General features: G+C 47.2%; 1 protein-coding gene across 9 annotated transcripts in view; it reads left to right on the forward strand.

Annotated features, from left to right (window-relative positions):
• Nucleotides 1-24,118, forward strand: part of TRPM8 (transient receptor potential cation channel subfamily M member 8) — an 89,750-nt gene that overhangs the window by 38,935 nt on the left and 26,697 nt on the right. For 4 of the 9 annotated variants that reach the window (XR_014052320.1, XM_081485734.1, XM_081485735.1 and 1 more), the window contains 9 exons: nucleotides 605-700; nucleotides 1,729-1,858; nucleotides 3,266-3,411; nucleotides 4,378-4,490; nucleotides 5,537-5,753; nucleotides 13,348-13,439; nucleotides 15,857-15,998; nucleotides 17,261-17,432; nucleotides 19,217-19,394. Coding sequence is in view for 4 of the 9 variants with exons in the window: in XM_081485734.1 (XP_081341860.1) it covers nucleotides 605-700; nucleotides 1,729-1,858; nucleotides 3,266-3,411; nucleotides 4,378-4,490; nucleotides 5,537-5,753; nucleotides 13,348-13,439; nucleotides 15,857-15,998; nucleotides 17,261-17,432; nucleotides 19,217-19,394 (1,286 nt within the window). In the remaining 5 variants the exon portion in view is untranslated. Of the gene's footprint in view, nucleotides 1-604; nucleotides 701-903; nucleotides 1,043-1,728; nucleotides 1,859-3,265; nucleotides 3,412-4,013; nucleotides 4,183-4,377; nucleotides 4,491-5,536; nucleotides 5,754-12,510; nucleotides 12,631-13,347; nucleotides 13,440-15,856; nucleotides 15,999-17,260; nucleotides 17,433-19,216; nucleotides 19,395-24,118 lie in introns of those variants that run through there. The other 5 variants (XR_014052321.1, XR_014052322.1, XR_014052324.1 and 2 more) reach the window with 3 other exon arrangements.

Here is a 24,118-nt window from a genome sequence, read left to right on the forward strand (position 1 = left end):
AAACATTTTGTATCTTGGTAAAACTTGTAGGAAAGATTAAAAGGAATCTATACATAGGGTTGTTTTTCTATCTGAAAAAGATTCCCTTGGAAAATATGGGCGGCTAAATGAAGCTGGGATTCTAACTGAAACATTAGGAACTGAAACTTTGAATAACACTCCAAAGAAATAACTATAGCTTTACATTGTGATAACTGAACTTTAACTATTGGAAAGTCGGAATTTAGCTTGAGCATTTTTCTAGATGAGAAAGAGATTTATATGGTGAGAAGGAATTGCTTTCTCTTCCGGCTGTCAGAGTCATTCAGTTTTTAAATTGCTGTCAGCACATTTTTTTCACCCTTTATACTTTTCCATCTACTTGTACATTGCCTTTTATGATAGATCAAAGATTCCATGTCAGATTATACCACCTGGTGCCTTGTGGAGATGAAACTCTCATCCCTATTCTGTGAAAATGGATTCAGGCACCAAGTTACAGAGCCCTCCAAACACGGGGTGCTCTCCTAGGGCATCCTGACCCCATTTTCGTTCTTATACTGGTGTGTCTGCCAAAGTGATGGTCCAGCTGTAAGTGCTGACTCCCTGCTCTAACCCCTCCCAGGATGTGTCTCCTATTACTCGGCACCCTCTGCAAGCACTCTTCATCTGGGCCATTCTTCAGAACAAGAAGGAACTCTCCAAAGTCATTTGGGAGCAGGTAAATGCCCAATTCCTCGGCAAATGTGCGCTTTGTTGTCGTCGTTCGGACCCTCTCAGAACTCACACATGTGTGTGCTTGTGCATCCACGCTCAGTCGTGTCTGACTCTTTGCTCCCCCAGAGAGTGTAGCCCACCAGGCTCCCCTATCCTTGGAATTTTCCAGGCAAGTATACTGGAGTGAGCTGCCATTTCCTTCTCCAGGGGATCTTCCCGATCCAGGGTTTGAAGCTTTGTCTCTTGCGTCTCCTGGATTGGCAGACGGATTCTTTACCACTGCACCACCTAGGGAGCCTAATCTTAAAGCATCAGTAATGAAATGAAATATTTGATGTAACAAAAATGGTTGTGACTTGTTTTTAATGTGAACAGAGGTGTGTTTGGGAGGGGAGGTCTCTGGAAAGTCCTGGCCTTGGTGGGCAATCCAGGAAGCACTTACTTCTTAGGTGTGTGTGGATGTGTGATTGTTTTCCAAGTGGATGAGGTTTTTTTAAGTTTAGTTTAAAAATTAATTTCTAGCTTTATCACACTATAGACAGGAAGGTAGGGCCTGTACAAAATCTGCTCTGGGAAATGATTGATATTTTTCTCTGTGATTCCATACATAATGATTTTTATAAATGATTTATGAGCAGTTGAAAAGCAGTTACCTTCTCCATTTTTAGAGCCTACAATTAGGTACTAAATATTAACTCACACACAGTCTCACTAACTACATTGTCAGATCTTTGTGTCCTTGGCCACTTTCCCACCTGAGCTCTTACAGCATGGGGGTGGGTCTTCAGACCTCCCACTGCCCCATCTAACTGTCAGCTTGTCCTACATTGATCTTGATACTGTCTTTTTGTCTGTTAATTCCGTGTTCAAGACTGTGAATATGTTCAGGTTCAGGACTCTTGGTGCACACTGCACATCTTGCTGGAAATCCATTTCCTGCTTTTGCCACAGTTTTTTTCCTTGTCTGACTTTGATATTGGCTTGACCACAAGGGTTTTAGAATTAACTGCAGCATGCTCACCTCTCTGAAAGACCAGGGGCTGTACTCTGGCCGCCCTGGGGGCCAGCAAACTTCTGAAGACTCTGGCTAAGGTGAAGAATGACATCAACGCTGCAGGGGAGTCGGAGGAGCTGGCGAACGAGTACGAGACCCGAGCAGTGGGTGAGCCTCCCGGAATGGGACCGGGGGCCGGCACGGGCACACTAGGGGGCATTTACTGACTTTCCTAAGAAGGAAGGTGGGACAGATGGGGGCTTCCTCATCCCACAGCCTCCCAGAGCCATATCCAGGTCAGCTCTGAGTAACTCAGCACCGTAGAGGAGCCTTGGAGTGTTGTTATTCAGAAACCGTGACAGGTCTGAGGTTTTACCTGACATGTGAGCTACCAGGTTAGCCTGCCAGTCTCCCATACCCATACCTAGGGAAGACCCCAGAGCCCTAGTTAGGGGACACAGATAGCTTATTACTAATGGGAAAGGCAGCTTTCAGAACAGCATCCAGGGTTGTTCCTCGTGCCTCGATTCCCCACGGGGTGATGTGAATAAGAACTGGTGCTGACAGCCCCACAGCTCCCCAAAATCAGGAGACTCAGCTTCTGTATAAGACGACAGGCGAGCTGCCCAGCTCCCCTCCAGGGGGAGGTTTCTCATCACCTGGAACAGAAGAGGGCAGAGGCCTTACTGAGTCTGATGCTCCCGGAACGTCTATCCTCTGGCTGCTGTTCACCTGCCCTTGAACAAAGCTTGTCAGTGCCCCTGCTCAGAAGGCCTGGACCATGCGAGGTGTGAGAAATTCAGGGCCAAGTTGCTTCCCAGCAACACAGAATGTTAAGCCAGTTCGTTTTTTTTTTCCCCCACTTGGGAGTTTTAAGTTTGCAATGTGGCACAGTGCAACCTGCAGGCGTGTTTATCTGTTGTCTTATCTAATGAAGAAATCCTCATGAGCTGAGCTTCTCTGTGTTGGAAAAAAAAAGATGTCTGATTTTTTTCTTCTAATATATTTAAAATTTGAAGATATCATGTTGGTTTCGGATTGACTTAGCTAGTCAATGACTCCTAACATTTTGACTTTTAAAATACTTCCTCTGAGGATCAACACACCAATCTCTTTGTCATAAGGTCTCAAAACATGAGCACATCCCCAATTCAGTCGGCCAGTGTTTTTCATTACATCATTTTAACTCTTTTGGCACTGTGCCTTAACTGCAAAGAACCTCACCAAGAAAGCACAGAAGGTAAATGAGATGGCTGAGGGTCTGAATCCTCTCCGCAGTGGCTGAGCCCCATAAAAGTGGGGGCTCCCTGTGTTCACTGGAGCTCAGTGGGCATTTCTGACACCTGCCACCAGGAGGTGCTGTAGTGGGCATGCGGTGCCCAAAGAAGACTCCTTGCCCTGTAGAGAATTCTCTTGTGTTGGCCTTCTCTCTGCCTTTTATAAACCAGGATAGTCACAGCGGGGATTTTGTGGAAGTCGGGGCTTGGCTGGGGGAGAGGGGGCAGGGTGAGAAAGTTCTATGTATTGGCCAGCCCTGCCTCCCTCTTCCCTCTCTCTGGGGATGCTATCGCTTAGAGCTGTTCACAGAGTGTTACAGCAGCGACGAGGACTTGGCGGAACAACTCCTGGTCTACTCCTGCGAAGCCTGGGGAGGAAGCAGCTGTTTGGAGCTGGCGGTGGAGGCGACCGACCAGCATTTCATCGCCCAGCCCGGGGTCCAGGTAAGCAACACACCGTTACCAAACGGCACACCTAGAAATGGGCTTTTCCCGTCAGCTGGGTCTCTGGGTCCAGTGTACCTCTAGCTCGGTGCAGGGATGGGCCAGGTTACACAAGCTCTCTGAGCCTTAGTTTCCTTATCTGTAAAATGGGCAGAGTAGGGGGTAAAGAAAGGGTTGCTATGAGGCTTCAATGAGACAGGATGTGAGTGGCGCCAGCCCTTTAGGGTAGCTGTTACCATTACAGCTGTTATCAGTAGAAACTATGATGTATGAAGTATGAAGTGGGTTCAGCCAGTGTAGACACTTTCTGCCCTGAATTACACTCACAGCAGTTTGCATGTCGTGTCTCAGGTTTGGGAGGGAGATATTTCACCCACTATCCCAGCTGGAGGAAAGGGAAGAAGGTAGGGAAGAGATGGACAGAGTGACACTCATCTACACACTCCTTGTACATGCAATCACGCTTTATCTTCACAGTAGGCGTGCAGGTCAACATCATCCTGTTTTACTCATGAAGACTTACACAATAAGAATTACAGTTGGTTAAGGTTCATAGATTTAGTGAATTTGGACTCATGCAGCCTCTATTTTAAAATCCACAGAACTCAGCATAGGACAGGACTGAAAATCAAACAGAAGTTTCAATGGTTTTAATCATAGCCCCTTGCTGCTGCTGCTGCTGCTGCTGCTGAGTCGCTGTAGTCATGTCTGACTCTGTGCGACCCCATAGACGGCAGCCCACCAGGCTCCTCTGTCCCCAGGATTCTCCAGGCAAGAATACTGGAGTGGGCTACCATTTCCTTCTCCAAATCATAGCCCCTTAGAATCCAGGTAACCAATATAAAAGAATAAGGATCTCAATTCAGAGAGTGGGGGGGAGGTTTGAGGGCTAGGAAGAAAGGTTGCACACCATCCGGCAAGTCATCGCACTGATAAGAACCTGTTCCTTTGTCTGTTTCCCCCTAGAATTTTCTTTCCAAGCAGTGGTATGGAGAGATTTCCCGAGACACCAAGAACTGGAAAATTATCCTGTGTCTATTTATTATACCCTTGGTTGGCTGTGGCTTTGTGTCATTTAGGTAGGAAACCAAAGCACACAATAGTGTGTGTATGTGTACATGCATCTGTGACTGTATGAGCACCTGTGTGTGTACACACACCTGTGGGTGTACAAGTGTCTCTGTGGGTGTATATGCATCTATGTGTGTAGACGTACTTGTGTGTGTACAAGCATCCGTGTGTGTGCACATACACCTGTGTGTATACACACACCTGTGGATGTATAAGAGTCTGTATGTATACATATATCTGAGTATGTACTCATGTGAGTACAAGCATCTGTGTGTGTGTACATGCACCTGTGGGTGTATAAGCATCTATGTGTATACAGACATTGTGTATAGATGTACTTTTGTGTGTATAAACATCTGTGTGTGTACAATCATTTCTCTGTGTGTACATACATCTGTGTGTAGATGTACTTGTGTGTGTACAAGCATGTGTGTACAAGTGTCTGTGTGTGTAGATGTACTTTGTGTGTGTACCAGTGTCGGTATGTGTACATGGACTTATGTGTGTACAAGCACCTGTGTGTGTACAAGTGTCTGTATGCAGATGTACTTATGTGTGTACAAGCATCTCTGTGAGTTTAAGTGTCTGTGTGTGTAGATGTACTTGTATGTGTACAAGCATCTATGTGTGTAATGCACCTGTCGGTGTATGAGCATCAGTGTGTACATGCATATGTGTGTGTACATTCATCTGTGTGTGTACAAGCATCTGTGTCTGTATCAGTGTCTGTGTCTGTACACACATCTCTCTGTGCGTGCTCTTGTATAAAGCATTGTAAGGCCTGGAATTTATGACATTTACTCTAGTGCCTGTACACATTAGGTCTGGGATCTCTGTGGGTTTTCCCTGGGTTTGAAACAGGTAGAAGTGGAGTCATGTTCTTATAGCCAAGGCAGAATTTGGATCTGGTAACCAAGAAATGCCAAGGCTGAATTCTGGCTGCCTGGCCCCGGCCCGGCTGTGGGCCTGTATTCATCTGTGTTCAGAAGGAGAGATGAAGCCTGCGCAGTGACGCTGGCTGGGACTGTGACAGGGCTCTCCCCTCTTGGTCCAGGAAGAAGCCCCTGGACAAGCACAGGAAGCTCCTGTGGTACTACGTGGCCTTCTTCACCTCCCCGTTCGTGGTCTTCTCCTGGAACGTGGTCTTCTACATCGCCTTCCTCCTGCTCTTTGCCTACGTGCTGCTCATGGATTTCCACTCTGTGCCCCATGCCCCGGAGCTGGTCCTCTACGCACTAGTCTTTGTCCTGTTCTGTGATGAAGTGAGACAGGTAGGTCAGCCCTCATGTGGGTGCCTCCTCCTTTCCTCCGTGGGTGGTGTCTTCCTAATGCCACGGAGGAACACAAGTTGCTCCTGAAGTTCCAAAGTCACTATTTCCCCCAAATAAATGTTCTCATTAGGTGATCACCCATGAGCGTGAAGATGCACTTCCATGAGACCTCTTAGCCCCAAGCCCATGCTTTGCCCTGTAATTAGTGTTAGTGGAGATGAATAACTCAGGATCAGGAATGTGCTCAAAGAGCAGGTTGTCCTCGGACTCTAAACCCACTCCTGTCATCAGGAGCTATTTGTGGTCCTGTCCGTACCATCACTGGGGGAGGCAGCCCCATGAGTGGCAGGGGGACTGGAAGGACTTTCCATTTAAGAGCATCTCAATGCCCAGTGTGTCAGATTGACAGTGTTGAGAATTCATATTCATTCTTGTGAATTTCAGGGAGTTCGTGTCAATAGTTCATGGTGCTTTTCTGTAGTTTCTTGGGATATGCATTGTTTGACATTCTCTTCCCACCCTTGAATCCAAACTTGGCCCAGGCTGGGCACGCAGCAGTGCTCAGTTAATAGTTGTTGAATAAATAAATGTTGATGGTGAAGGTCAGTGCTGTCCCTAAACCATCATAAAAAGTCATCCAGAAAATCCTTTTAAAGAGAATTGCTCTTGCTGTCACTCTTATCCCATGTGAGCCTAAATGCAAGAACATATCCATTCAGCAAGTATGGCCTAGGTGCCTGGAGTTTATGAGGTGCTGTGCCAAGTGATACAAGATGTTTGGAGGGGCAAAGGATACTGGTCCTGACCTCACAGAGTCACTGCCTAGAATGGGAATCCTAAATTGGTTTCAACTATCATGCCAATTGTAATAGATTCTTTTAGGTGGCTTCTAGGATCCCTGGGTTGAGAAAGACTCTGAGGCTCTGTTTTCAGCAGGAGAGCATCTTAATGAATTAGCAGCATCTGCCATGGGCACAAGGGATGGAAGAAATCCTGGCACCAATGCCCTGGATCTGCCTTTGCTTGTCCAGTAGGTGGGAGTTGCAGGTGTGGACTGGAGATGTGGTACAGGTGAAGGTGTGTTGAGCATGGTGAGATTATCAAGCTTCTGGTCTACCAGCAGGTCTCCCCCAGGTCCTGGTCCTGCTGATGTGCAGAAAGCTTCTATGATTTCAGATTGGCCTCACGGGAGCCCCAGCACTGACTCAGAAGGTCACAGTTTAGTCCAGAGCCCGTCTGCATGAGTTCATGAGGGCTAGGGGTGTGATGATGAAGTACCACCAGGTGGCTGAAACAACGCAAGTTCATCATCTCATTGTTCTGAAGGTCAGAAGTCTGAGATCAGGCTGTGGGCAAGGTTGGTTCCTTCTGAGAACGTGAGGGAGAACCTGTTGAGGCCCCTCCCTGGTTCCTGGAGACTTGCTGGCCATCTTTGCTGCCCCTTGGCTGCAGGTGCATTGTTTGATCCCTGTCCTCCTGCTCACACCACCTTCTCCCCGTGTGTGTGTCTCTGTCCCTGTCTCCCTTGTCGTGAGGACACTAATCATTGGGTCAGGGGCCCATCCTGCTCCAGTATGACCTCATTTTAACTAATCCACACCTGCAAGGACTCTACTTCCAAACAAGGTGCTGGGGGGTATTCCTTGGAAGTATCAATTTGGAGGGGACACGGTTTAACCCACAACTCCTTCCATACAGTCTATCAGTGCTGTCTTTACTTGCTAGTTCTCTCTCTCTCTCTTTTTTTGGACTTAACTGCATATCAGCAGCCAGGGTAGGAAAATATCTGCATGAGAGAATCAGAGAAAGATGGAAACAGAGTCAACAATTAAAACAGAAATGGGCCATCATGAGAGTTAACCAAGTTAAACTAGCACCTCTTGAGTTGTATTGTCATGGGAGTTGGAACTGCCCAGGGTCACACATGCTTCCTCCTAGACCAGTGGGGTCGGGGTCGGGGGCCCTGCCTCCCTCCCTTTGCTCTGCTTCTGGGCATGGTTGACTACTTTCAAAGGCACATCAGAGAGAAAGCTTAGCTACTGCAGAGGAAGAGGATGAAAGGGTGAGTTTGGGGGCTTTGTCTGGCTGCAGGGAGAAAGCCCTGAGTCTCACGCCATCTTGGAGGCTAGCAGACCTCTTGTCCTCCGTGGATGGGGGATGCCCAGCAGGGAAATAAGTCATGAGCCCAAAAAGTGGAGAGGAAGAGAGAAAGAGAAAACTAGCAGTAATTGCAAACAGCATGGCTGTTGTTCAGTTGCTCAGCTGTGTCTGATTCTTTGTGACCCCATGGACTGCAGCACACCAGGCTTCCCTGTCCTTCACTATCTGCTAGAGTTCGATAAAACTCATGTCCATCGAATAGGTGATACCATCCAACCATCTCATCCTCTGTCGTCCCCTTCTCCTCTTGCCCTCAATCTTTCTCAGCATCAAGGTCTTTTCCAGTGAGTTAGCTCTTTACATCAGGTGGCCAAAGTACTGGAGTTTCAGCTTCAGCACTATCCTTCCAATGAATATTCAGGGTTGATTTCCTTTAGGATTGACTTTCCTTTAGGTTTGATCTCCTTGCAGTCCAAGGGATGCTCAGTAGCATGGTAGTAACTGAATTTCTTTGATCTTCTGGTTTCCCATCCTTAAATGAGTATCTTTCCTACAGTAAGCGGTAATTTTTTCAGTTTTATTGAGATATTATTGACATATAGCCCTGTATCCATTCCAGGTATGTAGTATAATGACTTAACTTACACAGAACTGTGAAATGATCGCCACAGGAAGTCCCAGAGAGGAACAACAGGACTGGATGCCTTGTGAGGCAACCTTGCCCATGTCATCCGCATTAACTCTGCTGGGGAGTTCCAGCTCCTTGCCCAAACGCTGCTCCTGACCAGAAGCGGGTGGCAGAGAAACGACCTCATTCAGACATTTGTTTCTTATTCACATTTGCTCCCTGGACACTAGCACAGGAGCCGGCACGATTGTGTTTCCAGCAAATGTGTGTATCTTTTTAAAAAATGAATTGACAATGCAGGGTCTTCCTGACTAAACCCCAGAACTGTGCTGTGACCAAGAATAAGTGGGAATCCCTGAGGCCAGAGCCAGGTAGTTGGGGAGGAAGCTTGCAGGAAGGGCTCAGGGGTACCTTTTTGGGCAGAGGGTGTTGTTGGCAGAAGCCTCCTGGAACAACGGATAAAGAGTTCTTTTCCTGCTCTTGACTGCCTCTTACTCACCCTCCCAACATTTCTCCCCTGGTCCCACTCCTGACCCTGCCTCCTGGCTGCATTTCGTCACAGAGCCTGAGATGTGAGTCCCACGGTCATCTGTATCCTCCAGGCACCTAAAGGAGCATCAGGTCCAGAGAGAGGGCTTCTCCTGTGTTGCTCTAGGGACAGAACTGGGCCTAGGTGGAGGATGCAAGGAGAGTCATCCTGGCTCAAGCCAACACACTTCATCCACGCCCTCCTTCTTTGAACAGATATTTATTGATCACCTACTAGGTGCCAGGTAGTATTTAGACCCCAGGAATGAACCAAGCAGGCAAACATCTCTGTCCTCATAGACTTTTTACCAGTTAGAGATGACCGTCAGAGTCATTTCCAGGAGCTTTCAAGGAGAGGAGACTCCTGGAAGGTAGCATAGAATAAGTGAGTTTTGAGTTGATGGGGAGTTTGGAGTAGAGGACCCAAGAGAGTGAAATTCTAAGTCCTCTCAGCACAAGCGTGTCCCTTCAGATTCGGATGCATATCAACTGCTCGTCTCTGATTCGGGTCATACAGGAAGGAGCCTCAGGACAGGCGCGTTTAGCTTGGAGAGGGGCTCTGGGCAGGTGGAGTGCTTGGAGAGTTGCTCAGGAGAGACACAGCGGGGACTCTGCGTGGGAGCAGATGGTGGGCTAGCGTGCTACCCAGTTACTCCCCAGGCCTGACGTGGTGCCCACAGCATCTGATTGGGTCCCGACTGTCCTTCCTTCCAAATGGGTGATATTTGACCATGTGTAGCTCTGTCCAAGTTTGTCCTCTCTTTCTCTGTAAAAAGTTATTCTTTTAAATATATTTTTAATCAGAGGATAATCACTTTCCAATGTTGTGTTGATTTCTGCTGTACAACAACGTGAATCAGCTATCAGTATAAATACATTCCCTCCCTTTCGAGCCTTCCTTCTACCTGCCCATCCCAGCCCTCTAGGTCATCACAGGGCACTGAGCTGACTTCCCTGTGTTACATGGCAGCTTCCCACTAGCTATCTATTTTACACATGGTAGTGTATGCATGTCAACGCTACCCTCTCAATTTGTAAACCCCTCCTTTCCCAGCTGTGTCCACAAGTCTGTTCTCTATGTCTGAGTCTCCATTCCTGTCCTGCAGTTAGATTCCTCAGTATCATATCTCTACATTCCATATATATGCATTGTACGCGTGCGTGTTCAGTCTTGTCATATCTGACTCTTCACGACCCCATGGACTGTAGTCCGCCAGGCTCCTCTGTCCATGGGATTCTCCAGGCAAGAATATTGGAGTGGGTTGCCATTTCCTTCTCCAGGGGATCTTCCTGACCCTGGGATCGAACTCGCATCCTCTGTGTCTCCTTCATTGCAGGCAGATTCTTTTACTACTGAGCCATCAGGGAAGGCATATATATATGCGTTAATATATGATACTTTTATCTTTCTGACTTACTTCATTCTGTATAACAGGCCCTAGGTTCATCCTGTAAAAGTTCTTCTTGAAGGGGCAGTTTGAATTCAGCACCCTTGCGTATTAAGGCAATGGTGAAGGACATGCTTAGGGTCAGGAGCGTGGGGCCCAGGCCAGCCCTGCCATCCGAGAGCAGCTCTGATTGTGTGGTCTGTGAGCCAGTCTGCGATGCCAGCCAGCTTTGCAGACTCTTGTCATTTCAGGACTCTGACACTAGAGATCGCTGTTTCCCCTTGGGTCTGCAGTCTCAGGCCTTTGGAATCCTCTATGTGGCTGGTTTCCTCAAACCATCAGTTCTGCCAGCCTGATACTGTCTTAATTAACCCAATTCACACTTGTTACTGAAAATCAAAACCAGGCGGGATGTTACCGGTTTCACATCGTGTCTGGGTGTCAAACGCATGCTCCTCAGTGTCTGCCTGGGTCCCCTTGCCCATGGTGGGGTGGTGGTGGCAGAGGTTGCTCTGTTATTTGGAATTTTTAACCAAGGCAATCAATAAGTGCAAACAGAGTTAGTTGCTAAATAGCTCTTAGGTTTATTAAGCAGTCTGTTAATGTTTATTTAAAATGAGGCAAGTCCCAGCATCCCTTCATGGAGAGCACACTCATTCTTCAGGCCCTTGAATCCCCCAGTCCTGAAAAATATGATGAAATATGGTATTTTATGAATGTAGCCTGACCCTGGCATTCCATTCAGAAAAGAGACTTCTGTTCCTTTTTAAAAATGTCTCCTTACTGTAACAGTGTTTCCCAGCCGCAGAATTGATCTACTTACTGTTCCCCCCATCACGAGTTCAGAAGTTGAGCCAGGCTGGCGCTGTCCTATTGCCCCGTGCCTACCTGCCTCGCAGGCCAAGGTCTTGGAGAAGGAGGTAGGCGGCAGGTGGAGCCTGTCCCAACCACCCTCAACTTGCCCTGGGTGGGTGGTGATCCACGTCACTGGGGTCACCCAATGGGCTGTTAGAGATCTGAGCCCGTGAGATCCGCCATCCCACAGGGGAACAGGGTCAGATCAGGCTGCTTACATCTGGGGGATTTTTTTTAGTGTTTTTTTTTTTTTCTATTAAATTTTTATTTTGTACTGGGGTATAGCCAAGTAAGGGCTTCCCCGGTGGCTCAGTGGTAAAGAACCCACCAGCCAAATGCAGGAGACGTAGGAGACCCAGTTTCAATCCCTGGGTTGGGAAGATCTCCTGAAGAAGGGAGGGCAACCCACTCCAGTATTCTTGCCTGGAGAATCCCATGGACAGAGGAACCTGGTGGGCTTCAGTCCATGAGGTCGCAGAGTCAGACATGACTGAAGTGACTGAGCACGCACGCACATAGCTGATTAACCATGTTGTGATAGTTTCAGCTGAACAGTGAAGGGACTCAGCCGCACATATCCATGTATCCATTCTCACTCAAACTCCCTCCCATCCAGGCTGCCACACAACATTGAGCAGAGTTCCATGTGCTATATGGTAGGTCCTTGTTGGTTATCCATTTTAAATATAGCGGTATGTACCTGTCCATCCCAAACTCCCTAACTACCCCTTACCCCGGTGCACCTGGGGGATTGTAATACTTTCTTGGTGCTTGATTTCATAATGTTCTCACCCCCTTGCTCACTAAAGTTGCCATTTGCATTTATCAAAGAGTGAAGAGAAGGGCTTCTTGAGAAACTGATGATGTTTCTTGAATCTCTTCCAAATCTAAGACTAGGGGATGATGCTGGAGAGAGGAAACCAGAGTTCAGAACCCCGAGACCCACCACTTGCTGGCTTTCTGTCTTTGGGCGAGTTCCTTTGCTTCTTTTTCCTAGGCCTTGGTTTTAGGTGCAGAATAGGAAAGGAGATATCTGGATAGCAGGTGGCCCATGGTGGTGAGTTCATGTAGTAGATTTGTAAAGTGCCATGTTCCTTTGATGACGCATCTTTGTTGTTATTCTCCTCTTCCTTGAGTAAGGCAGGTATGTGGTTTCCTTATCTGAGCTCACTGGGACCTTTGGTCTTACCTCCCCTCCGACCCTTATCATGTTTCATTTTAAACATGTTTAACATCTGTCTTTCCCATGGGCCAGTAGATTCCTTGAGAGTCAACGTTGCACCCAGTCTGATGTCTTTGTGTCTCAGGAGTCCAGCACAGATATTGCAATCCTGTGGACTCTCAGTAAATATGTTCTGAATGGATGAGCAAATGACAGGTGAGATGACCTCCCTGGAATCACCCAAATCTAGTGGACGGATTGCCAGAGAGGCGGTCCAGATGCAGCCTCTTCTAATGGATAATCTTGTCCCTCTTTAAGCGTTTTCCTGACATGCTTTCTTCTGAGAAACCATGATTGATATATACACACCATGACAAAAAGATCCTTGAGACACATCATTCCTGTCAGTCATTTCTGTGACCACATCTGTCCTCTTAGGTGCCATGTATAGCACCTGTGTGCTTAAAAGGGTTTTTAAAACTTCCAAAAAAATGTTCCCTTTTTCAAGATGTTTTATTGTCATGTGTCAGAAAATATTTATAGTAAACACACAAATCTGTGATGACAGCAGTATGGGTAACACCACTGAAGAGTCATGCAGTGCACAGCCTACACCACTGTACATGGCGGTTGGGGGGAGGGGTGTGGTTCTACCTTGGCCCACACAGGCTCTGCAGCTTCCTCTTTAAAGAACAGTAAAGATCCATGTGTCTTTTTCTTTCCCGTGACTTTTTAGCAATGTATGAACAACAGAACAGCAAGCATGCAACCTTACTTTCCAATCCTCCGGGAATCGCAGGGGGCAGTTGTAGGGCATACTTGGTACATCACAGACTCAGAATGGATCTGGAGGGAAATGTGTGAGCATGGATAAACCTGGGCACAGTTGATGTTCCAGCTGCTATGTCCTTTCTGTCCCTCTCTGCTCTGCAGTGGTACGTGAACGGCGTGAATTACTTTACTGACCTGTGGAATGTCATGGATTCACTCGGGCTTTTCTACTTCATAGCGGGAATTGTGTTTCGGTAAGTAGTCCTCACCATGTTTTCAAGTGTCAGGTGTTTGGGGATTCTCTCAGGTGGAAAGGTAGAGGAAAGACATTTCAAGCCTAAGATAAGTGAGATAAGATGAAATATGGTCCTGATATTTTATGAATACAGGGCTTCCCTGGTAGCTCAGTGGTAAAGAATCTACCTGCCAATGCAGGGGACAGGGGTTCGATCCCTGGGTGGGAAAGATCCCCTGGAGGATGGCAACCCACTCCAGTATTCTTGTCTGGGGAATTCCACGGAGAGAGGAGCTTGTGGGCTATAGTCCCTGGGATCACAAAGAGTCGAATATGACTTAGTGACTAAACATCAACAACAACAATGTTATGAGTATAGACTATCTCCAGAACGCCATTCAGAAAAGTGGTTGCTATTCCTTTTAAAAAATGTTTTCTTACTACAGCAGTCCCTCTGAACCCCAGAACTGGTTTGCTTACAGTTCTTCCCATCACGTGGCTGAAGGCTGAGCCAGTCTGGGGATGCCCGGTTGCTATGTACCCTCCCTGTCCCCACCATTTAGAGATTATTACAAATGCCCATTGTCTCTGCCTCTTGGAGACATAGCCTGGTTGATACAAAATTGTGTCTCCCCTCATCCCCACTCTTGGTGATCTGTAATTGGAAACGGGTTTTTCATGGTTTTTCTCTTTGTGCTTATAGAATTTGGGGAGAGGGAATTAGAAATTGAGGGCCCTAGAGAATGATGAGGGTGTTAAATATCACACAGTGTTTTCCTTTGAGGCCATACAATCTTCTAACACGCATTTAACTTCAACTCAAATGTTGGTTCTGGAGCCTGCCCTCCCAGCTGCAAGGTTTCCTCAATCTCAGAGTGTGTGATTAGAAAAGCCAGTTGGAAATTGTGTTTGGAGGGAAAAAGCAACGTGACTCCACCTGATAGGGATTTTGGGGGGCACGTAAACTGTGAACCCCCTTGCCCAGCCCTGCTCCTTCCAGGCCTGTCTCCCCAGGAGCTTCAGGGTGAAGCTCGTGGTTCTGATGGAGCAGAGAAGCTTGACTATTCGTATTTACACCTGCTTAGAATGAGATGCTTTACAGTGAGTGCTCACTCTATGATGTGAACCGGGTGAAGCTCAGTTTCTTCCTTCAAAACCTCCCTTTCTGCTTGGGTTAAAGGCCCAGCTTTTGGATCCCAGTTGGATGTGATTTCTGGATCATTCCAGTTAGAAAGCACACAAGGTTTTCAGTGAAAACGCTAGCAGATGGTTAGTTAATCAAATGGTCTGGTGCAAACGAGGTAAGTTTCACTGGGGGAACCTGGCAGACTCTGGTCCCGAGTGGTGGGCATCACTGTGGAAGCCTTGTGAGGCAGGAATTTAGCGACGACAGGATTGGGTCGTACGGTAGTACAATAAATCCCCTACATTCGAACGGGTTATGTTCGGGGAGTGTGTTCGTTATGTCTGACGTAGCCTAGGGACCCATGTAACACGATCTGCTATATAGTACTGTACTGTAATAGATTGATAGGACTTTTCGCACAAATAATACATTAAAAGCAAACACAAGAAATGAAACATTTTTGATCTTACAATATGGTACCTTGAAAAGTACGGCAGAACCAGCTATATCACTGCTGCTTTTACGCTTGCTTCTGGACATCCTAGGCTTGAAATAAAGTTGCAGTACTACTGTACTCGACACCGTTGTTTAGTCACTAAATCGTGTCTGACTCTTTGCAGCCCCACGGACTGTAGCACCAGGCTCCTCTGTCCACGAGATTTCCCACAGGCAAGAATACTGGAGCGGGTTGCCATTTCCTTTTCCAGGGAATCTTCCCGAGCCAGGGATGGAACCTGTATCTCCTGCATTGGCAGGTGGATTCTTTACAGCTGAGCTGCTTGGGAAGCCCATGCTACACAGTACTGTACAGTAAAGTACACGAAGCACAATTCCAGAGGATCCATGCCCTTGACAATGTACACCAGACAACTGAACTAACTTACATAATTGGACATGGGAACCCATATTTTCATCTTTGAAAGTTCACATCTTGAAGGTTCATGTGTAGGGGACTTACTGTATTTAGGCTGAAGGACTAAAGTGTTGGGGATCTTGAAAGCTCTGTTTTGTGTGATGTCCTCATCTCTCCTGGAGTTCACGAGGGCAGTACACGCGGCCTTTGGTTTTCAGTGACTGAAAGGCAGATGCAGACCTTGGTCTGTTTCCACTTTCAGTTCCCAGGCTTTTGGCTGTTTCTTCACGTTCAGTTATTTTTAAAACTAAAACTTTGATTATAAATCAAGTACACTTCAGTAAAATTAAAAAAAATACTAGCAAATAAAATCCAGAAATAAATAAGAGTGATACAAAAGCAAAGCTTTGAAATGCTTTGTCAGCATCTCACAAATCCTTTCCCCTTCTTTCCACAGGCTCCACCCTTCCAACAAAACCTCACTGTACTCGGGACGAGTGATCTTTTGCCTGGATTACATTATATTCACCCTAAGGTTGATTCACATTTTCACGGTCAGCAGAAATTTAGGACCCAAGATTATAATGTTGCAGAGGATGGTAAGAATAGAGTATTTGTGGTTAATTGTCCTTCTTCTGACTATACCCAGGCTTCCTTTTGTTGCTGAGAGGAACTTTTTCTCCGCAGAGTGATGGTTGCATTTCATAATCAGTAGCATTCGGTTTTTTGATCTGTTTTCCTCAGGGGCCCCTTCCAGATTAAAATTTAGTGAAAGATGACTGTTGGGAGCAAATTGCATAACTCAGCACATTACTAGTAAAGATCTCTATTAAGACCGTCCACATTACCGAGTGCTTTCGCTCGAGTCTTAAGTATTCACTAGGGGTGGCACAGTGGTAAAGAATCCGCCTGCCAATGCAGGAGACGCAAGAAACTCAGATTCGATCCCTGTGTGGAAAAGATCCTCTGGAATAGAAAATGGCAACCCACTCCAGTATTCTTGCCTGGAGAATCCTGTGGACAGAGGAGGCTGGTGGGCTACAGTCCATGGGGTCATAAACTCGGACATGACTGAGCATGTGTGCATAGGCAGGATAGGGAGTTTTATACCCATTTCATGGATGTGGACAGTTGGGTTTAGGAAGTTCACATGTTTGTCTGGAGACATGCAGTGAACTAGAAGCACAGCGAGGTCTGGAACTTTAATCTTATAACCACATAATACGGACCTCAGGGACGCACCACCAGACCTGTTTCACGGGGACAGATAACAAAAAGATAATTACACGCTGACCGTGTTGCTTCTCCTAGCTTGTTTTCCACGTGACCCAGACCTCCATGTTTTTGTCTTTAAATCAGATGGGCGTTTGAATGAGCTCATCTCGAGGTTCCTTTCCAGCGCTGAGCTCCTTTGAGTGTGTGGTTTTAATTCAAAGCATATCTGGGGCATCGAGTCGCCATGAAGTCATGCTATGTGTGCAGAGCATTAGAAACAATAAAATGGTACATTGTTGTTTAAAAAGGGGAGCTTCTATTTTGCTTAAAAAAAAAAAAGCAATAGCTCAGGGGTCTGCTGGAGAGGAGGGCGCTGCAGAGTTGGGGCCCTCTTCTGCTCCCAGGCTGTCTCATTCAGAAAGTGTCTGTTGCTGAGCTGGCCTGGGGACCTGCAAGCAAAGGTGCATCCGTCAGTGGATGCTCCGAGACCCAGGGGTGATGATGGCCATGTTTAAAAATTGGTGAGCAGATGATGCTGGCTGCCTTAGGTTCCTGGGGCCCCTCTGCCCTTCTCCGTGGTCGTCGGAGCAGTCGAGCCACCCTAGCGCAGTCCTGACTCTGCTCTCCTGTCCTCCTCCCTCGACAGCTGATCGACGTGTTCTTCTTCCTGTTCCTCTTTGCTGTGTGGATGGTGGCCTTTGGCGTGGCCAGGCAGGGGATCCTTAGACAGAACGAGCATCGCTGGAGGTGGATCTTCCGCTCAGTCATCTATGAGCCCTACCTGGCCATGTTTGGCCAAGTGCCCAGCGATGTGGACGGTGAGCCTGATGTGGTCCCGGTGGGGACAGCTGGGAGGCGGAAGATGCTTCCAGAACCAGCCCCCAGGGAGCCTCTAGGGCTCCCTGGTTTGACCCTGAGACCTGTCCTAGGAACAGGCTCCTGGAGTCCAGCCAACATCAGGCAGTGGACACTAACCCTCAAAGCCTCTTCCTTCTCCTGAGCAGGATCTTATGGACCCTGGCAAGCTTGTCTCTAGCATCTCACCCTGCAATTTTTAAACCTTCTTAAAAAGAGTGTTTCTCAAATTTCTGACAGCATCATGGCCAATGACAGCCAGAATCCTCACTGATGTAGAAAAGTGTGTTGTGGGTCTGTCCAGAGCGACGGGGTACCCGTTTATTTTAAAAAGTGCAATAGTGAAAAATTTTGCCCTGGAACCTGGAATTTAAGCTTCTGGCATGAGCTCACTTCCAACTATCTGGAGGCAGGTTAATGGTAGCAGAGATGGCATTAATTTGATCACAGCCAGTTGGCGTAAGGAAAGGGTGGGGCATGTGCAAACTGGTGTGCCTTTTGGATAAACAGCATCTTTGTGATGCTGGCAGCAGCGTGGGCTTGTCGAATTCTGTCCTGCCACAAGAAAACCCCGCTAATGTCCGCCCGGCCCTAGGCTCGCGTTTCCCAGCTCCTTGCTGTTTTCTCAGTCATCCCCATGGCCTCGTGTGGTCTTTCTGGTGTCTTCTGCTGCAGTCTCTTCCAAGACCTTAGAAACGGCTCTTTTCCGTGCACTGATGGAAAGGCACCTTGTTATTATTATTCCCCAGTCTGCACTCTGTACTTGCCATTTTACATAAGTGGGTGTGTTTTGTCCTCGCAACAATCCTACATGCTGGTGGCCTTAGTCCCACGGGAGGCGGTTCATGGTGACCTAAAGAGTCAGTGACAGGTAGTGTTCAAGTCTTGGTTCCGTCACTTGTGTGCTGTGTGACCTGGGATGCAGCTTGGCACCTCTGCCTTTAAGTTCTGTTGCAGGTAACATGGGTGCAGCACCATCTTCTTTGACTGGCATCTCACCAACCAGCAGGGCCAAACTCCCACATTCAGAGGAGGATCTCGAGTCCAGAGTGGCTCCTGGAGGGCCAGACGCTTACATCCACTGCCTTCTCTAAGATTCCCAGGCAAAACTCCTCATCCTCTCTTCCAGGCATATCAGCCTCCCAAATTACCAACCCCCCAAGTGGTAACAAGACGCCTGGTAGCCATGTTTATTTTCTACACCTGTGGCTATTTTTATTTTGTAGATAAGTTCTTTTTTTTTTTTTTTTACCATTTTTTAGATTCCACATATAAGTGATAGCCACTTCCCTTGCGGCTCAGCTGGTAAAGAATCCGCCGCAATGCGGGAGACCTAGGTTCGATCCCTGGGTTGGAAAGATCCCCTGGAGAAGGGAAAGGCTACTTACTCAGTATTCTGGCCTGGAGAATTCCATGGACTGTATAGTCCATGGGGTCGCAAAGAATCGGACATGACTGAGTGACTTTCACTATAAGTAATATCATATAATATGTTTATTTCTCTTTCTGACTTATTTCACTTAGTATGATAATCTCTAGGTCCATCCATGTTGCTACAAATGGCGTTATTTCAGTGGAATATTAGTCAATGAATGAAGCATGCTTCTGAGGCTTATGCCCAGTTGGGTAGAGTGCCTTGGAACAGTGCCCAACACAAAGCACGATCTTCACCTCGTGTCCCTCTGGGGAGCCTTAGTGTTGCCCTTCCGAGTGTCCTCACCTTGCCTGTTGGTTGTTGCATCCTCAGGTACCACGTACGACTTCTCCCACTGCACCTTCACCGGGAACGAGTCCAAGCCCCTGTGCGTGGAGCTGGACGAGCACAACCTGCCCCGCTTCCCCGAGTGGATCACCATCCCCCTGGTGTGCATCTACATGCTGTCCACCAACATCCTGCTGGTCAACCTGCTGGTCGCCATGTTTGGGTACGTGCTCGGTGACGTGCTGGCCATGCTCGGTGACACACTGGCTGGGTGTCCACGCCGAGCCAGGCCCAGTGCTGGGCCAGGCTGGAGGCACTGGGAGGGAAGCAGTAAAGTTCCCCCTTGAGGAGCGCATGATAGAAGTCTCTAGGGCACTGGTGGTCTAGAGTAGGGAGGGGCCTTGAAGGGACTAAATTACGAATGTAGTGTGTCCCTGTAAGCTATAACCTGAGTTTATTTGACCCCAAAGACAGATGACCCCCTGAATCCCTCCAGCATGTTCAGACTGTACGTTAGATGTCCTTTTAGCAACCTCCCCAGAGCATCGTGATGCTGACCTGACGGTGACTGCATCCCAGCTCAGCTCAAGGTTCTCACTTTCTCTGGACTCAGATGGATGGTTTCCAGGGCTTAAGGGACTTAGCTGTTAGGTAGTCGCTGCTTTAAAATGTTGAGTTTAAGTACAAGTCAAGAGCACAGGGTCAGGAGAGTGATTCTCTTTGGGTCTCATGTCTAATGAGGTTGGCATGAGAACTCGATGGGACTCTGAAACATTTTTATTGCCTTTGGCCATTCTCTTTAATACATTTAGAAAATCATGTTTATCTCACCCCTTATTCTTTCTTTTTTTTTTTTTTATAAATTTATTTATTTTAGTTGGGGGCTAATTACTTTTCTTATTCTTTCTTAAGAGGGTTTCAAAGAGCCCCATATGGCGGTTACAATGGAGGTACCTTAGTTTTTTATGCTGTTACTGTGAAGTAGCTGGTTATATTGAGTACATGAATCCTGGCACAGAGAGAGAGACAAATAGTTCAGAAACAAAATACAAATTAAAAAATTATTTGTTAAACCTTGGAGTGAATGAAAACTGTAGTTGAACTCCAAAACTGGGAATCTATGACAGACAAGAAATACACTTGATTTCATTAAACAAATGTTTTAGTACAGGGGACCACAGATGGAGTCACGTGATAAATGATAGACTGGGGGCAATCTTTGCCTGAATGTGAGCAAAGGCTTCTAATTCTTAAGATAGAATGGGCTCCTGCACACTGGTAAAAGAAAGATGAGCCAGTAGAAAATGGGCAAGAGGGATGCAATTCAGAGAAATCCAAATGGTCCCTAATGATATGGAAAGGGGCTCAACCTTGTTGTGGGAAAGGTCAGATGAAACCAAGAGTGAGGTGCTGGTTTAGGATCCACCAGGTAAACAGACATCACAAGAAGGGTTGGGGGTGGTTCTGGGAGTCTGAATTGTCTCCAGCTTTTGGGAGAGTGATCTGAAAATAGCTATTAAAAATATACAAACTTTTGGCCCAACTCCTTCACGTCTGGGAATCTTTACTAAGGGTACATATGTAAGAGCATTTATTAGATCATCATTTGATGCCTGTCAATAAGCTGATGACAGAACAAAACATGTTCTACCCATACTAGGGAATATTATGCTCCTTTAAAAAGAAAAGGTGGGATCTCTGTTTATTGACTTAGAAGGATATTTTGTTAAATATAAAAAGCAAAGTGCGGACTTATTTTAGGGTATAATCTTATTTTCTGACAATAAAAACACAAGAAATTTTAAAAATCAAGTATATATTCCCCTCATCACAATGATCACATATTACTTCTATAATTAAAAAAAAAAAATCAGTCAGTTGTCACATAGAGCCATGAGGGGCACCAGGATTGTAATCAAGGGTCATCTTTCTCTGTTGGTCAGTGGCCCGCCCTTGAGTGAGGCTGGGTGGGGGGACATGTGCCTCTGGGGACATCACACATCCATGGCCCTGAGCAGCGAGTGGTCATCTGGTCTTCAGGTGCACAGAGACATCCACCTCTAGTCCAGGTGCTTCCAAAATGTCACTGCTTTGCTTAAAATTCTGGAAGCATTTTAGTATTTTCCCACAGTGTTTGGGGTAAGTTTCAACCTCCTCCAAGGCCGTCTGTGACCTGAACTCTGAAAACACCTTCAGGATTCTGTCTCCAGGCATCCCACCTGTGCACCCCTGAATGGGGTGGTCTGTCCTGCCTGACGCGCTTGCAGATGTCACCGCTTTGTCGGCATTACCTGTTCCATCTTGACGGCTCCCTCCCCCTTCCTGCTTGTCCTGTAAGGAGCCCAGCAGCATCGTTGGCCTGAGTGGTCCACGTACCCTCCCTACTGTGCATAGCGACCCCATGAGCCCCCTTCACAGCAACAGCCTCCTCTCCTTCCAGACTGTAAGCTCGGGAGGGCAGAGACTGTGTCTGTCTCAGTGCCTGGCCCTTCCTGGGTTTGTCCCATGGATGAAAAGAACAGGATTCTTTCTGCTTTTGGTTCATTATTCGGTCACCAGTTAGGAACTTAGCTTCCGGTTCTGTTACTCAGGGTGAAGTGTTAATAGTGAAGTCCCTCAATCGTGTCCGACTCTTTGTGACCCCATGGACTGTAGCCCACCAGGCTCCTCCGTCCATGGGATTTTCCAGGCAAGGGTACTGGAGTGGGTTGCCATGTCCTTCTCCAGGGGATCTTCCCAACCCAGGGATCGAACCCAGGTCTCCCGCATCGCAAACAAATGCATTACCAACTGAGCCACTAGGGAAGCCACTAGGGAAGTGTTAGTGGTGAATGTCAAACTAGTGATGGGTTTGTCACATAGATAACATCTGTTCTGTGTCAGATGTGTGGGCCACGGAGGTCACGTGGCCATTGGTCACACTTGGCCTTAAAGAGGGAATGTGCAACCACTTCCCTCCCTCCACCATCACTGGCTCTAACGGGGCTCCTGAAAAGGACTTCGGGGTCCAGACACGTGTATTGCTTAAGGGAAGCTGGACCATGTCAGGCTGCCAAAAGTCCCCAGGTCTGAGCTTGCCGAGAGAGGTGGCAAGATGAGTGATTATGTATCCATGTGAGGGCAGAGAAGGGAGGACCAGTCCCAGACTTGAAGCGAGAGTGAGGAGGAAATGAGATGATTGGGAATCTATTTGACACTGATAGCCTCTCCTATCAACCTTTATGTTGAGCACTGGGTGGCCCCTGTAAAAACCGACCACTGATACAGTGTCTACAACGATTAAACGAAAAGGCCGACAGCTCCCAGTGCTGTGGACTTTGAGTGACGTGAATTCAGTAGATCTCAGGAGTCAAAGTGGAATAGTGCTTAGAGCTTGCCTGAGTCTGTGTGCTGTGAGTGTGTGTGTGTGTGTTTGTGCTCAGCTGTGTCAGACTCTTGAGACCCCATGGACTGCCTGCAGCCCGCCAGGCTCCTCTGGCCATGGGATTCTCCAGGCAAGAGTACTGGAGTGGGTTGCCATTTCCTCCTCCAGGTGTTCTCCAAAGCCATTCTTGAGGACTGTGTCAGCTGGTAATTCATTATGCCCCTGACAATCATAAAATGATAGAATTTGAAGCTGAGAGGGACAGGAGTCTGGCCTGTGATTTTGGGGTCGAGGAAGTGCTGGTTGGGCAGCTCAGCATCCGCGGTACTGGCCACACTGCCGTCCAGCTTGCTGTGTCCATTCAAGACTTGAACCTGAGTGTTTTCCCCATGAGTCCTGAGCTGTTGGGTCGGGCTGCAGCCTACTGTTGCCTTCAGTGCTTAAGTGTAAAAGCTGGAGGAATTCCCTTCCCAGGGGTGCTTCCTGGATTCCTCTTGGGCTCAAGCAGAGGCCTTTTCTTTGTTAATCCCTGTCCGGGCTCTTGAGAGCAGCTCCCTTGCTATCCTTAGGCTAACTGGTCAGAACACTGTCTTGGAAGATGGTTGTAATGGTTGCTCTGGGCTTCCCTGGTAGCTCAGCTGGTAAAGAATCTGCCTGCAATGCAGGAGACCCCGTTTCGATTCCTGGGTTAGGAAGATCCCCTGGAGAATAGAAGGGCTACCCACTCCAGTATTCTGGCCTGGAGAATTCCATGGACTGTATAGTCCATGGAGTCATAAAGAGTCGGATACTACTGAGTGACTTTCACTTTCACTTTTCGAGCCCACAGCTCTGGGTTATGACCCCCATCACATCAAAATATTCATGGAACAGCTTAACTATACACAATGGCAGCCTTTTGAACTCAAAGTAAATGAACACTTGGGATTTTAAAGTGATATTGGAATGTTCTCTAGATGGTATTCAGCGGGGAAAGGAAATGGATGTGAACATCTGTGATTATTCCACATTAAAATTATTGATCACAGGCAGTGTGTGGCTTATCAGAGCATGGAGTGAACTTTATTGTCAGTAAATAACTCAGGGTCACCTTAACATACAGCTGTGGTGCTTACAGATGCTGCATCCTGAGGATCAATCCACCAGAGGCTTTTCTGCTGAAAGGGACCCATCAGACATGCCCCCTTTAGGGTGATTTCTAAGAATGATTTTTTTTAATCATAGGACTAATGTATGTTCATTACAAATATGGAGCAAAGTAGAAAAGAGAAAATATCACGTGTTAGAGACTTAAGCGTTTGAATGACTTCATTAGTCCCAGGCAGGCTATTGAACCAGGATGAAAAGGGAGCAGATAATGGTAACGATAACAATAGCTAATATTTATTGATACTTTATTGGGCTAGGCACATCCAAGTGCTTGGCATGTGCGGCCTTGTTTAATGATTCATCAAGTTTGTGTAGGCGTGGCTTTATAACCATTTATAAATGAGGAACCGGAGGCAGAGAGAGGTTAAAATCTCTGCCATCTGAGACGTAGAGAATGGACATGTGGAGACGGGGTGTGCGGTGGAAGGGGAGGG

The sequence above is a fragment of the Giraffa tippelskirchi genome, chromosome 5 (assembly GCF_054371585.1).
Source record: "Giraffa tippelskirchi isolate mGirTip1 chromosome 5, T2T-mGirTip1v1.2.pri, whole genome shotgun sequence".
Classification (NCBI taxonomy): domain Eukaryota; kingdom Metazoa; phylum Chordata; class Mammalia; order Artiodactyla; family Giraffidae; genus Giraffa; species Giraffa tippelskirchi.